This window comes from Amphiura filiformis, chromosome 5, assembly GCF_039555335.1.
Source record: "Amphiura filiformis chromosome 5, Afil_fr2py, whole genome shotgun sequence".
Taxonomy (NCBI): domain Eukaryota; kingdom Metazoa; phylum Echinodermata; class Ophiuroidea; order Amphilepidida; family Amphiuridae; genus Amphiura; species Amphiura filiformis.
In genome coordinates this window covers 24,764,582-24,779,407 of record NC_092632.1, presented here as the reverse complement: position 1 = coordinate 24,779,407, position 14,826 = coordinate 24,764,582, and the positions used below count along the sequence as shown (strand labels likewise).

Here is a 14,826-nt window from a genome sequence, read left to right as displayed (position 1 = left end):
TTCAAATTGTAGTAACAGACCTTGTTGGCTTCTTCATAGTATAGCAGCCAGGACAGCTGTTTCATGTACATGTACCTATTTGCCTGGGTGACTGGGTCTATGCCTAACCACAGATATTGGAACACAGACTCCTAGCATGTACTATTACTATATTGCTAGTAATATTTAGTGTGTGACAAACGACAAGGTGTTTGTCTTTCAGGTCCTTTAACTTCATATAAAATTGCCTCGAAAAGGATTAAAAATAGGGTCCTATGTTTCTGCCGTTTCAATGAGCCACACGAAATAGACGTATATGTGACCAAAAATCTACAGGAAGGTGAGTACAAATTTTATGGTACATGTATATATGCCTACCGTTATAAGCTGTTATAATAGGCATGTATTATGAATTTTATGATAACAAAATTAGAGCTAAAATATGACGGCATAGATTAAGATTTCCTAGCACTCCTAGCGATTTTACCAGTAAACTTTGAAGTGTGTTTGAACTTAATAATATTCAAAGTGTGATGGTGTATTTATGATTATATAAATAACTAGGGCAGCTGTGAGACCACCACCATAGTGATACATTTTCCCATCATATTGAAAATTCTTTTCCCTTCCAACTGGACATATTTTAACGTTTAACCAATTTTGATTTTGTTCATTTTTACCGTGATATGGAGATACTTTCAATAAGTTTCAAAAGTTAAAAATTTAGCCCCTGCATGACCTTTGACTTCGGATTACTTTCAATTTTATTTCTTGAACATTTTTTTCCGGGGGGCATTGAGAGATTGAGGGGGCAAGGTGAATTTGAGGGTGGGGGCAAAATCAACCAATTTTGCGCACAATTACCGCAAAAAGGTTACTTTGTAATTTTGGGTTTTTACTGGGGGGAAACAGGGGGCAAGAGTTCTGACGGGGGTATTTGCCCCCCCCCCCATGTCCCCCTCCCCCGTGGTGCCGCCACTGTTTATAATATTAATTTCATTATTAATGATTGAATTAAACGAATTTCAAAAGGTGAGCCGAGGTAGAGGCTTTTACAACTTTTTTTACATTGTCAATATGAATATAGCCAAGCAGCTCCAGGATTGGGAAAGTCATCAGGTTACGAAGTGCTCCATAAGAAACCGAAAAATGGATGTCTAAAAATTATGTTATCCTTGCTTTATGACAATAAATAATTTAATTAAACTTGATCAGTCGTTTCAAAACTTGCTTTTCACAGCTACCGCGTGACTATAAGGGGTGGTGCAATAATTATGTGTACCCCTGGGGTGGTGAATTCTCAAAATGGTCTGCCAAAAATCGCTTGCCCCTCCTTTGGCCGTGCCAAAAATCTTTGCCCCCCCTTTCGACGTGCCAAAAACCTTTGCCCCCCTTTTGCCGTGCCACACAATCTTTGCCCCCCCTTACACATGCAAGATTTTGGGGAACCAGAATTTAAAACCTTAAATTGTCTTATCATATAATGCGAGCGTAGCGAGGAGGAAATTTTGCATATTTGAACGTGTTCCTAACGTTTTCCTACGCCTTTTTAGGGCGTAATATAAAATGGTACCCAAAATATCTGTGCCAAAATTGCTTGCCCCCCCTTTCGACCTGCCAAAATCGCTTGACCCCCTTTGACCTGCCAAAAATGCTTGCCCCCCCTTTTGGCCTGCCAAAAATCTTTGCCCCCCCTATAATTCACCACCCCGGGGGTACACATAATTATTGCACCACCCCTAATGTCAGTAGGGATAAATATTATCAATACTAAGCAACTTAGGAAATGTAAATGTGAACAACACATGCCCATTGTTGACAATGCCAGCGAGACACAGAGTCAGTCCGAATAACTTCAAGTTGGAACTGGGAAATGCGCATAAATGTAGCTAGGCTTATATTACGGAATGCTATAATAGTGCCAGACTTCGCAAGATAATTAGATAATTATGTTTTAATGTTTGCGGTTCTTTGTAGCCCTGCGGGGCAATCTAGTTGGATATCCAAATTTCGCGGTTTGTGGTTTTTGTAGCCCTGCGGGGCAATCTAGTTGAATATCCCTATTGAGCGGAGGTTGTAATGGTGGTCTTTCGCGGTTTGTGGTTTTTATTTCCCTCATTCTTCAAGCCCTGTCCTTGAAGGATAATTTATAGCTTTAGCTTGTTGAATAACCATGCTTCGCGGTGTGTGGTTCTTTGTAGCCGTGCGGGGCAATCCATATCTTGAAATGCCAAGAAGGTATGACCCTCCAAATGGTGTCAAATGAAAGAGAAAAAAGTAAAGAATGTATCATTTTTCCCATCGGGGGTAACACTCTTCAGAAGACCAGGGTCAATATTCATATTTTGAGTCCTTTTCGAAATCCCAAGAAGCTGTGACCCCCGATCCGAGTGGTGTCAAATATAAGTGGTGTCAAATTCCAAGAAACTATAACCCCACATCTCAAATCTACCACAATATACTGCCAAAGGTCCATGGTTCAGCTATGGTGCGGTAACCGCTCTAGTTTTTTTCGAGATTGTTTGTCATATCGTGTCGTTTTAGCGTTACATGGATTGGGTTAGGAATATATTAGTATTTATGTTAATATTTGGGACTGTGGTATTGGACACGGAGGCCAAGAGCCAAGAAGCCAAAATAACATCACCAGAAAGCTCAGAATTACCAGACATCACATTTTGTGAAGTAGAAACAGCAATCAAGGAGATGAAGAAAACAAGGCACCAGGACTAGATGAGATAACAAAGGATATTCTCGAGGAGGGAGGAAGTGAAGTAATAACCCATCTAGCAAAACTGTTTAACCAAATCATCATCAAAAATGCATCCCACAATCTTGGAAGGAAGCAAAAATCATTCTTCTTCACAAGAAGGGAGACAAAGCAGACATCAAGAATTACAGACCCATTAGTCTTCTCTCACATCTGTACAAAATTTTCACAAAAATTCTTCAAAATAGACTAAAGAAAGAATTGGATGAACATCAACCACGAGAGCAGGCAGGTTTTAGAGAAGGTTTCTCAACCATGGACCACCTACTTGCAATAAACCAACTCATAGAAAAGTCAAACGAATACCAACTTGACTTATGTATTGGATTCATTGATTACGAGAAAGCATTTGATTCCGTAGAACATCAGGATCTCTTCCAAGCACTGAGAGAAATAGGAATAAATGAAGGGTATGTTTGTATTCTGGAGGATATATACACAGATGCAACATCTCGAATCCATCTGGATACTGACGTTTCTAAAATTGTTAAGATATCCAGAGGAGTTAGACAAGGAGATACGTTGTCACCAAAGATATTCACTGCAGCTATGGAGGCTATCTTCAAAAAAACTACCTTTGGATGAAAGAGGAATCAATGTTGATGGAGAAAAATTAACAGATCTCCGATTTGCAGATGACGTTGCCCTTACTACCTCAACAGTGGAGGATATGGAAATACAACTTAATGACTTGAACAAAGAAAGCAAGAAGGTGGGATTGAAAATGCACAAAGGAAAAACAAAATATATGACAAATATGGCAACAGATAAAAAGATCGTTATTGAAGATCAGGAAATTGAAAGAGTACAAATATCTGGGCCAAACACTGAGGTTAAAGGATTGTTCGAAGGAAGAAATATTGAGAACTTGAGGATAAAAGCAGGATGGAGTTGCTTTGGAAGACATAAAGAAATCTTATGCAACAAAAATATACCCATGTCACTCAGAAGGAAAGTATATAATCAATGTGTCCTTCCAACAATGACGTATGGCTCTGAAACATGGTCATTAACTAAATACTTAGAAACTAAACTACAATCCGCTCAAAGAGCAATGGAACGGCAAATGTTAAACATCTCACTGCGAGACAAAGTAAGGTGCTCGACCATCAGACAGCTGACCGGTGTTGCAGACATTTTGAGAAAAATCAAACAATCAAAATGGAGATGGGCTGGACATGTTGCCAGAAGAAATGATAACAGATGGACAAAGAGATTGTTAGAATGGCAACCAAGAATGGGGAAAAGAAGAAGAGGTAGACAGAAGAGGAGGTGGAGAGATGATATAACATCATATATTGGTACAACATGGGCGAGAGTAGCATTAGATAGAAAGGTATGAAGTGATCATGAGGAGGGCTACATCCAACAGTGGATGGACATAGCCTAGATAGATAGATAGATAGATAGATAGATAGATATTGGATTTCAGGTATCACATGCTTGATGTTGAAATAGTGCAAGTAAACATGGTGTTTCACTTTCGCATTTTGTATGCTTATAATTCCCATAAATCATAAATACTGTGAAGTCAAACTGAAGTTTTTTTGAAGTTCTTCCAAATACATGTCGTTTGGGCTTTAATCCTGAATTCCATTACAAGAATAACTATAGATTGTTCTTAGGACCCTGTTTTATTAGGGTTACTGAGGGTTCGGCATATGATTAGTGTGAATATTATAGGTAAGGTTTAGGAGCAGGATTTAAGGTTAGTGTTACTGGGTTAGGCCTATGTGATTTAAGCATATGCCCTTCCCAATAATTGCAATGATTGCAAAACTCGATTTCAATTTTCAAAATACGTTGCGAAACGAGTTGCAAACTGATAGATTTTAAATTAGTACGGAAATGTTAAGCATTATTAACCTTGGTATACTGCTAATATAAGTTCATATTTCTGTAAACGGGAAAACAAACACGTACAGGGCTAACGTTATATTACACCTTGAACTTGTCCTATATTGTGAACTCAGATTGTATTACTTCCTACAACTCAATAAAGCACTGTCAGACTTGAGAGCTCTAAAAGACACAAACTCAGTTTAAGAGATTATATATTCGGCAAAATGTTTGTTATAACATTAAACTTTGAACATTGGCTCAAAGGATAGTGTGTTCTTATCTTACCATTTGAAAATTAAAATTGTGTGGGGTATCAAATGATCAAAGAGCGTCGAGCGTTTTGAAAAAACCGAATTTTTCATCATACTGACTCATGTCGACCCCTGTACATTATTCTATTATATTTATGTATTGGTCAACTGTGGATAAAACATGCATTTTGCAATTGCGTTTTTAAACTTAAGCATCATTTTTGTTCCTACTTTTTCATCAATATGAAAATCGACACCAGAAACTAAGCTAGCTCAATAGCCTTTAAAAGTGCGAAAAACTGTATTTGTAGTCCAATTTTTGACCTAATTTCAAACATCTCTATTTGTTATCTTTGCTAGACAGTGAAACACCAAAAACACTTGGCACACAGTGTCATCGCCCCGATATCTTCATGACATACTGACCGCCCCTCGTACAACTTTCTTTTTTAGATATGCCCAATGATACACCAGTGAGGCTCTCTACATCATTCATCAACAGTATTTTGCAATGGCGACCGAAGATGAAAACAGATGGTCTTGGTTTTGTCACGAAACCAACATCTCATCTGAAGCAGGAGATGATGGGGCATACATGACCGAATGCACAGTCAATTTTGCCGCCTTTTTGCTTCATCTTCTATTTGTGATCATTGCATGTCTTGTACTTATATGGAGAAGATGGTGCTGTGTTTTCCGTGACGTGACATTACCATATCTTATCAAATGGCCAGGGCATAACACAAGATGGATTCTGTCATTTCTATTGGTGGTATTAGCTATCGCTTCATTAGGAGAAGGGATTTTAACAGAGATGGCAAGAAAGGAACCAAGTCCTCAACTGCAATTTTATCTTCCGGCATGTTTACTCCTTATTGCAACTATTGTATCAGTGTTATATTACCAACTGACCGAAAACTGGAAATCACCAGGATTACTGTGGTTACTTCTTGCATATTGGTTTTTCTGCATCATTATAAATATTATGAGAATAACACATCTCTTTCAAGAAAATGTTGCTGGTATTGATGCAGCTATCCTATGGATCACAGTTTTATTGTTGGTGTCGTATGTACTATTGCTAGTATTGGAACTTAATTTAGTCACTCTTAAGGTAGGTATCATTTATATAAACATAATAATATATTAAGACATCATTCTGGGGCGAGATTCATTTCAAAATGAACGCTGGTATCAACCTCCATAAGGCTGCTTTGCCCACATATTATAATCTGTGCTTTGCCGCGTTGCGACACAGATTTCCTTCTATACTTTGTGGTTGCAACCACCTTCATGACCTTGAAATGCGGTTGGCAAACAGATATACTGGCCGTTGAGGTATAACAAATTGTATACAAATTGCTCAAACTTTCACAGTCGTGACATTTTAAGCAACTTTATGTAATTTGATCACTTACGCAAGTATTTTAGGTCATTTGGTAATCACTTGTACATATTACCCATCCATAGAATTTGAAAATCATTTTCAAAACAATGCTTCATAATCCTATTCGGTAACGGCAAATCTCAAAATACCAGAAACAAGTTTAAAAAGGGAACAATAATAAAAGGCTCAAAATATCTGATATTGACTTGTTTTTATACATACATAATACCCATATAACCATGGAATCAAACAAATTGGTTTTTAAGCTCAAGCTTTAATCATTTTTTAGCTTATTTTCTAGATAATTCTTTATAGCCAGATCAGAATCTCAAGACAATTAAATTTGGACAAGATCTGGACTTTATGTTAATGGGTCACAACTAAAGTACAAATTCAAACATTGAATTACAACTCACATATTAAGAATTTTGTTTTCATGGATTCAGGTTTGCCGGATACGCGAAGAACAATATGATGCCTCCAGTAGCGAATCAAACAATGATGATATGTGGTACACAGAATACTATGTGTCCTTTCTCTATTACATCACATTTTGGTGGATGAATTGGGTCTTCAAGTTGGGTTTTCAACGGCCTCTCGAAATCAAAGATCTGGGAAGTTTACCTAAGAATCACAGAGCAGAACACCTGTATGAGATCTTCAAAGTAGACTTCCAAAAGGAATTGGTATGTAAGATTACCTTTATTGTAAGCATTATGACTCACTATTTGTTAGTAATGGTTGGCATATAATTGTACCTCCCTTTCGTCGTCCTTTGCAAATCCCTATTTTAATGTCTGTATTACCGTTGCTGCACTTTTTGTGTCATTATTGTTATTGCACTGATTAATTAATGTCGTCGTTGTTTGCATGGTGTTGATATATTCATCTTCACCGTGTGAGTCAGCAAGATACAGAACTTGATAAGCACACAGTCTTGTGCTGGGTGTGAAAGGCATGCTATGGATTTTTAAAACATTAAATGGAGAGACTACTGTCTTCGTTGCATTTTATAAATGTTAATGTAATTTAAAATAGGAATACAATGTATTAATTTCATTAATAATTGATATTGTCGTTTCTACAAATACACATAGGAATACCAAACGTCAATCGGTAAGAGTCCGTCTGTTTGGAAAGTTTTCTTGCGAGTATTCAAGGGTGAAATCTTCTGGGCTGGAATTACTCGTCTCATTTATGATATCATGTGTCTTGTTGGACCACTAGCTCTTAATGGAATCGTTGCTTATGCCATTGCTTATGGAGAAGAGGTAAGGGAACCGCGTGTTATCCTTTTGAGCCCTTTGGTTATTTTTGTTTTTCATAAATTGAATCGATTAAAGTGTTCAAAATGTCATTTCATAGTCTTAAAAGCGATATCTCGAACGGTGCAATACAAGACAATAATATTGTGTTTATCACGTCCATTATAATACTGAGTCAGTTGTAAAATAAAATGATATGTATTACTTATGTAATTATTTAAGGACTCAGAAGCCCTGCAAATAGAAATAATAAGTCATCATTTAATAATGAACATCTTCTAATGAAAATGACACGCGTCGCGTTGATTAATTTAATGTTTATATCTCTTCTATTTTAAACCCGAATGGTAGAAGTTATTTTTCTCGAATGGGAAGTTTTTATGTTGCTGTAAAAGTCTATTTTGTTTTTCTTTGTTTTGGTAGATTGAAACCCATTACTATATTACAGTCAAAGAGTTTTTCCTCAACGGCTACATTTTGGTAGGTGTTATGTTCCTCGCTAATATTCTGCAGTTTTTTTCGTGGCAGCAAAATCTATACTTGAGTAATGTTATTGGGCTACATATACGGACTTCACTACAGGTACGGGCATCTTACCAATTAACCATTCAAACTCATTTCGCTTTACCAATGTAATGAATTTAGTTTATTATGTTTTATGTAGAGTCTGCGTATGTTCGATTATTATCTTCGTGGTACCGTATTGATGCGAAGGTCTCACAGCACAACATACATACGAATACATAAACGTGTGAGCTCACAACATCCACTTTCTGACACCCAAATATCCTGTATAACACCCCACACATCTCATACACACTCCCAGACCTACATACCCCTCCCATCATAGGTATTTGAGGAACTCTCAAATACATATGCTCCCATACAGTGGAAATACCTAATCACAAACAAACAATCGTACAATATAGAATTATAGCAACATACATATCATTTAAATTCAAGCAAGGTGGTACAAGTTTTGATGCCAATGATACCTTTTCCAGATAGGACCGGGACACAGCATAACTCAACCACCAACAACAACAACACACCACCTGCTGCGTACATCTTCAGAAAAAAAAGAAACACTTGAGTATAGGGCTACATGCATGGGAAGAACCGGCATATCTGACCATGACCATTGACTTTCAATCAACAATACGCCATCTATATGATTTCGAATACAGACGTACACACACCACACGTTCTCCCCACATCCTGTCATATCACATACACCCCCCCCTTCACACCCCCCCCCCCCGCGACACACACACCCACCCACACTTATACATACCTGCGCATCCTGCATATTCGCATTTTTGCCCAATATTTATAAGCTTTTATAATTCAGGTTTTTGATTTTCGGTTTTTTAAGCTCTTCGTCCTTATTATGGCAATTTGCAAACTCACGAGCTTTGTATTTCTAGCTTCTAGTTATAAACATGAAAAAGTGTTAGGAGGTTTAAATGTGATAGATCATTAAACATGCGTTTAAAGTTTAAATGTGTGAGAAAACATAAAAGTAGCACTTCCATAACTCGGTCTCTATTTTTGTAATCCTAGGTTTCTTCTTTTGTTAATCTATCTCTTAATTTGATGTATACGCATCTCTTTTATACTGTGATAATGGCGTCGGATGAGTAGGCCAAGATAATTTTGTTGAAATATAAATTTGTATTCGCTTTATTTTTTTAGACGATGGTATACGATAAAGCACTACGTCTGTCAAGTTATACTATTTCGGGAGGGAGTATGACAGTTGGACAGATCACCAATCACATGTCCACAGATGCTTTCAACCTGTTCTTCTTTTGTCAGAGAATGCACTATCTATGGGCTGTTCCTCTCAGAGTACGTGATGACTTAATGGTATTTAATTTTCGAGAATGCAAAAGATGGCAACTTTAATGCCATGTCTACTCCAGTTTAAAAGAAAAGGCAAAACTGACCAAACCTTGTTTTTGGTCAAATTAGTAAAACTTTGCAAAATTTCATAATATATTTCAGTATTAATATAATAATTTCATTTTCTGATTTTTTCCATTTCCTGTCTCCAGCTTATTACAGTAACAGCTATGCTATATCTCCAAGTTGACTTGGCTACATTTCTAGCTCTTGGTACAATTCTGATCTTCGTTCCTGTACAGCTTATAACAGCACAAATACAAACAAAGAAGCAAAAACTTGTCATGGTAAGAGTTATTTAAGGATACATACTCTTGAATTCCATCCAACTTGTCCATGTTTTACATTTTGCATATTTATGAAGTACATAAATGTATTCAACACTTCAGATATTCAATTTGCAAAATTTGTGCCTAAAAAGTGCTTTTAAAATGATTGTAGTATATGGTCGAATCCAACCAAAAGTGTCCACGGGCCAAAAATAAAAGTCCGAAATAAAAATGTCTCCACAATTTTTTCCTTTTGCCCATTGATTGATGACATATTGGCCGTATAGGAACCAAAAGTGCCATTACTAATCTTGAAAAATAAATCCAGGACGTGTGATAGTAAATGTGATATCAAAACCCAATATTACCTACGAATACCACTAGGATGCTTTCACTATCGCAATACTAATCAACCTAAAACAAATGGAATATTCCCATTAACGCTTTTTTTCGTGTAATGTAGACCACAGGGTGTCAGGAAAATGCTAGCTCAACCAGAAAATATTTGTTTTATTTTTATAACGCGATCAATATGATCTTAGTCAATTTATGCTAGTTTATTTTTGAAAATGAAGTTTAGGTCAGTTTCTGTATTTTATTTATCAAATGAGTATGAATCAATTTACACATTGTATAAGAACGAGTAGGATATATGTTTTCAAGAATATTAGGAATTATACGTATGCACCTAATGCTTTATACAATGAAAAGGTGAAGAAACCCGGGTATTCGTAGGTAACATGAGCGATTTAACAATATCTATATTGAGTTTAGAGGTTTAAATTTTGCTTTTATGATAATGAATTAATAAAATGATAGTTTTAGATCTCTTTCAGATGGTACGTCCAAATGAATAAATGCTATTATACCTTAGATCAAAATTGATGCTTTTAGCAAGATTTTGACCACTTCATTTTGATATACAAGTAGTTAATCAGCAATTTTACATAACAAATATTTGTTGAATGAATCCGTATATGGGTAATAATAGTGTCCTGGGGTACCGCTTAAAGTTTTTGACAATTAATTTCCATTGGTAGGGACACTTCATTACACATGTCATGTATTATGCTGTATTCGTAAGTAACATTTCAGTATTTGTAGGTAAGAATTAGACTTTTGGTGGATATCGCAATCAAAACTTTTAAAAATTTTTATAAAGCACTTTAAATGTATTATTTTCTTTATGTGCGTTTATTGATACTTTAGACCCTATCATGTATTAATAATGTCGGTTCACAGCGGTTGAAAGAGGATTGAAGTAAGAAACAAAGGCACTAAAGTGACTTTAATTTGCTTAATTGCACACAAATCGCTTAAAACCGTTATTGCAGACTTGTGAAGTCCATCTTGGAGTCAGTTACGTCTTGTGGCCTTTCGTTTGAGGGCAACTACAATTAGCTTTATACCAGGGTCCATCACTGTGTTGTCTAGATCATGAGACAATGAGAACAGTCGTTTTTTCCATGGTATTCGTAAGAAACCTTAGCGAAAACGTCAAAAGTTACCTTCGAATAAATCAATTTGGACACAAATTACTCGGAAACCAGAAGGTCGGTAAACATTTAAAATGAAGCACACATGACAGTTGACAAATCCAAGTATTTATCCCCTTCTAATCTTCTTTGAATCTGATTTTTCTTTCAAATGAGCAGACCGTCGTCTATTTCAGTACATATTTTTCAACAATTAAGCCGTATTTAGTTTTGCATGGTGGGCATGTATGTGAATTCGCAACTTTCATTGACATATGATTTGATAGCAAACATACAGGCCTTCGTTATGTACCAAAATGGGCATTGGCATGAATGGCGGTTTTTCACAATACTGTCATGATGTCAAACGGTTACCGAAATTTACCTACGAATACTTGCTTTTATTGTTGACATCTCAGAAATATTTAAACGCAGGCTATTGAAACTTGGTAGAAATAAAGAGTGTATTACCCTGCACCTATTGCTTAACTATTGTTTACTATTCTCTCACTTTGTGGAAATGGCACAGCTTTTAACATGTATTCGGAGGTAATGCATATTTTTACCAAACCTACCTTTGTGCCATTTAGAATTTCTGGCAGCTAAACACAATAATAAAGATGTCCGAATGCAATGCATTTCAGTATTGGACATATCAAAGCTTGTATCAATTGCGCATTTATTAGTGATTTCCATTTTTAAAGATATATCTAGTGCTATGAAAAATTGTATTCGTAGGTAATGTAAAAAAATACCACTCAAAAAATTATCACAAAAAATTCATAATTGTGTACAAATATGTGAAAAATTGAACAGGCAATCTATGAATACACACCTTTCAGGAAATCAATTTTGATTCAATCCAATGACTTCTTTTCATAACTGATTTAGATGTTTTTAAAAACACTTTAAGAAATATTTTGAAAAAATGGGTAAAAATAGCATGTTTTGGGGTCTCTGTGTCTAAGTTTTTCACAGACGGGGGTCTCATTATATATGGCGCGAAGCGTATGATCAAGGCGAATAAACACAATACAAAAACGAATGCCAATTGATTAATACTTTTAAGTTATGGCCCTGAACATGCCGTGTACACTTTTCGTTGGATTCGACCATATATTCATTTTTACCCTGCATATATGTTGTTTACAGTTGCTAGGTGAGGCAATTGGGATTGCCAGACCCAGCCATAAACATTTTTAACACAGCTGAGCATAAAAATCCCTCTCATTCACAATATGTATTATCACAAGGCAGAGAAAATCCATAAAAATCAATATATTCAGGCAATGACATAACACCAGCTCTGTTTCAGCATTATTGAACACCATCCCACAATTCACCTGATTTTGACACCTCTTGATCTAAATAGCAGTGTATTATAATACATGTTAGTTTGTCACACATCAGCACACATGTATTGACTGCATTGATTTGTGGGAAGTGCTTTGACTTGAAAGATTAGGCTCTTCACCAACCTTCAAATTTTTCATCACTGCTGTAGTTTGGACATACAAACTTTGTACCTATGGCTTAAGTAGGATTCAGTGATATATTGCAGCTAGTTTAAAATAAAAAAATATGGGTCAAGAAAGAAAATAGAAGAACTTTAATGAATAAGCTTATGACCAAATGTGGAGCACTGAAAATGTACGTTTTCTAGAACTTGTAAATTATATTTCGGAGGTTCATATACCAAAGTTTGATAGCAAATTCATTGTGGAATGTTTGACATATGCCTACAATTTGGTAGAGAAATCGGTGTGAAGTATGGTATGATATCAAGCAGGAGTTCAGTGACTGAAGACAAGCGGTTCGTTATTTATGATAAGAAAAGAGGTACCGCTAGGATGTACCTCATTTCCTGTCATATATACTGAACCGCTTGTCTTGAGTCACTGAAATTTCAGTGTAGTAATTGCATTCCTTGCCCCAATAATATACATAACTTTTGTTACCAGCGTGTTATTAGTTTTTGAGAAAAATGCAAAAATAGTCACAAATCTACCACATGGGTGTAGTACCCCCTTAATGTGGCAAATTCATCCCATTTTTTTGCTCAAAACCTCAAAAGAGGCAGTAACTTTAAACTGATTTAAAGGGGAATCAGCGTTTTATAATTCACAAAGATGGATTGATTTGAACCCTTTTAGAACTAGAATGTGTAAAAATCGTGGCAATTGCAAACGTGAATTAAAGCATCCCAATAAAGACATAAGATGATGCACACGAAGAATAATATATGTATTCGTATTTATACACAAGTGCAAATCGAACAAGAAAAACTTTATTAACATGCAGTTTATCTGGAGCTAATTGACTATTTCAATTAGGCCTAAAAGCCAAAAAAAAGTGGGAGATTAAATAAGAAGACCGAAGAGTCCTTAATGAGTATAAATAAATACGTATATAAAAATGATAATGTAGTCCTAAATGCCTTTTTATTATTTTATTACAGAAAAATTCAGATGAGCGTCTCAAGCAATCTAACGAGATGTTACTAGGAATCAAACTCCTTAAGATGTACGGATGGGAGGAAATGTTTTGCAAGGCGATTGAAGCTGTACGAAATCTAGAAATGTCGTCTATTTTCAGTTACAATGGCTGCTATAGCATTAACTGTAAGTTTTGGATCCCTGTTTTAAGCTAAGTTTATAATCAGTCGGTAAGCGAGTAACTACTGAATTTTGGCCGTTCAGTTTCCCAAAAAGCAAAACCCCCTTGGTCAAATATCAATCGATCGCTTGTCGATTAGTGACCTATCAAAGGTCTTCGGAACAAGTGACAAATTCTGAACGGCTTACAATAACATTGTACATGTATGATCATGATCAGAAGTAACTTTGCTCTGACGCCGACCTATTTTGCATCCGATAGACAGATAGAAAGAAAAGAAGGAAAACTGATGCCATATCCTCTCTGACGTACCACCAGAGTTAGTGGGGGTACGCAGTGGATGGGTTGGGGTAGACATTGGGTCTTTACTGTAGTTTAATACTGTGGTCATGTGATGTTGGCGGCCCAACTAGGCTAGTTTGAATGGCCAAGTGGTCCAAAAACGTGTAAGACAAACGTGTAAGGTTACACGTGTAAGATGCAATCTTACACGTATATGGTTGCATCTTATACGTGTAAGATTGCATCTTAAACGTGTAATGTGGCATCTTACACGTGTAATTCTTAAGTTGACGAATCACAGAGTAAGAAATCACAAACAACCAATCATCTTACGCGTAGCAAACTAAAGACGTTTTTAGATTTGTAACACCCACAACTTCTTATACGTGTAAGATTTGAACTTAGTGATGGAAGATACGCGATATTATTGGCGGCGTACCGAGGATAAGTAAAGCTCGTCAACAACATCGTAAATAAGGCATTTTCTAAATTTGTATGAGTGCATGCTACAATGTCCTGTATTGTATGCCGAAAATATATCAGGAATTGTTCCGATTGTTAGACCGTCATGGTCACAGCCCTATTTATCTCACTTTCTGGTTTTCTCAGTTATCTGGAGTCAATTTTGTACTCAATATCAATTATTTTAAGAGGTGAAAGTAAAATGATCACGTTTGCGAAATCTAACATGTCTACCGTGGTATATCTGTGATATTGAGGGTGAGATTATTCAAGTCAAATTGTACTAGTCAAATTGGAATACCGTCCATCACTAATAGGCCATT

At 36.2% G+C, this 14,826-nt stretch overlaps 1 protein-coding gene across 1 annotated transcript in view; it reads left to right on the top strand.

Annotated features, from left to right (window-relative positions):
- The first annotated feature begins 253 nt into the window (after positions 1 to 253).
- The window catches only part of LOC140152844 (ATP-binding cassette sub-family C member 9-like), a 44,043-nt gene continuing 29,470 nt past the window's right edge, over positions 254 to 14,826 (top strand). The window contains exons 1-8 of the mRNA XM_072175367.1: positions 254 to 319; positions 5,296 to 5,956; positions 6,676 to 6,915; positions 7,327 to 7,500; positions 7,918 to 8,076; positions 9,190 to 9,345; positions 9,552 to 9,686; positions 13,602 to 13,764. Of these exons, the coding sequence (XP_072031468.1) occupies positions 5,354 to 5,956; positions 6,676 to 6,915; positions 7,327 to 7,500; positions 7,918 to 8,076; positions 9,190 to 9,345; positions 9,552 to 9,686; positions 13,602 to 13,764 (1,630 nt within the window). The 5' untranslated portion in view covers positions 254 to 319; positions 5,296 to 5,353. The remainder of the gene's footprint in view (positions 320 to 5,295; positions 5,957 to 6,675; positions 6,916 to 7,326; positions 7,501 to 7,917; positions 8,077 to 9,189; positions 9,346 to 9,551; positions 9,687 to 13,601; positions 13,765 to 14,826) is intronic.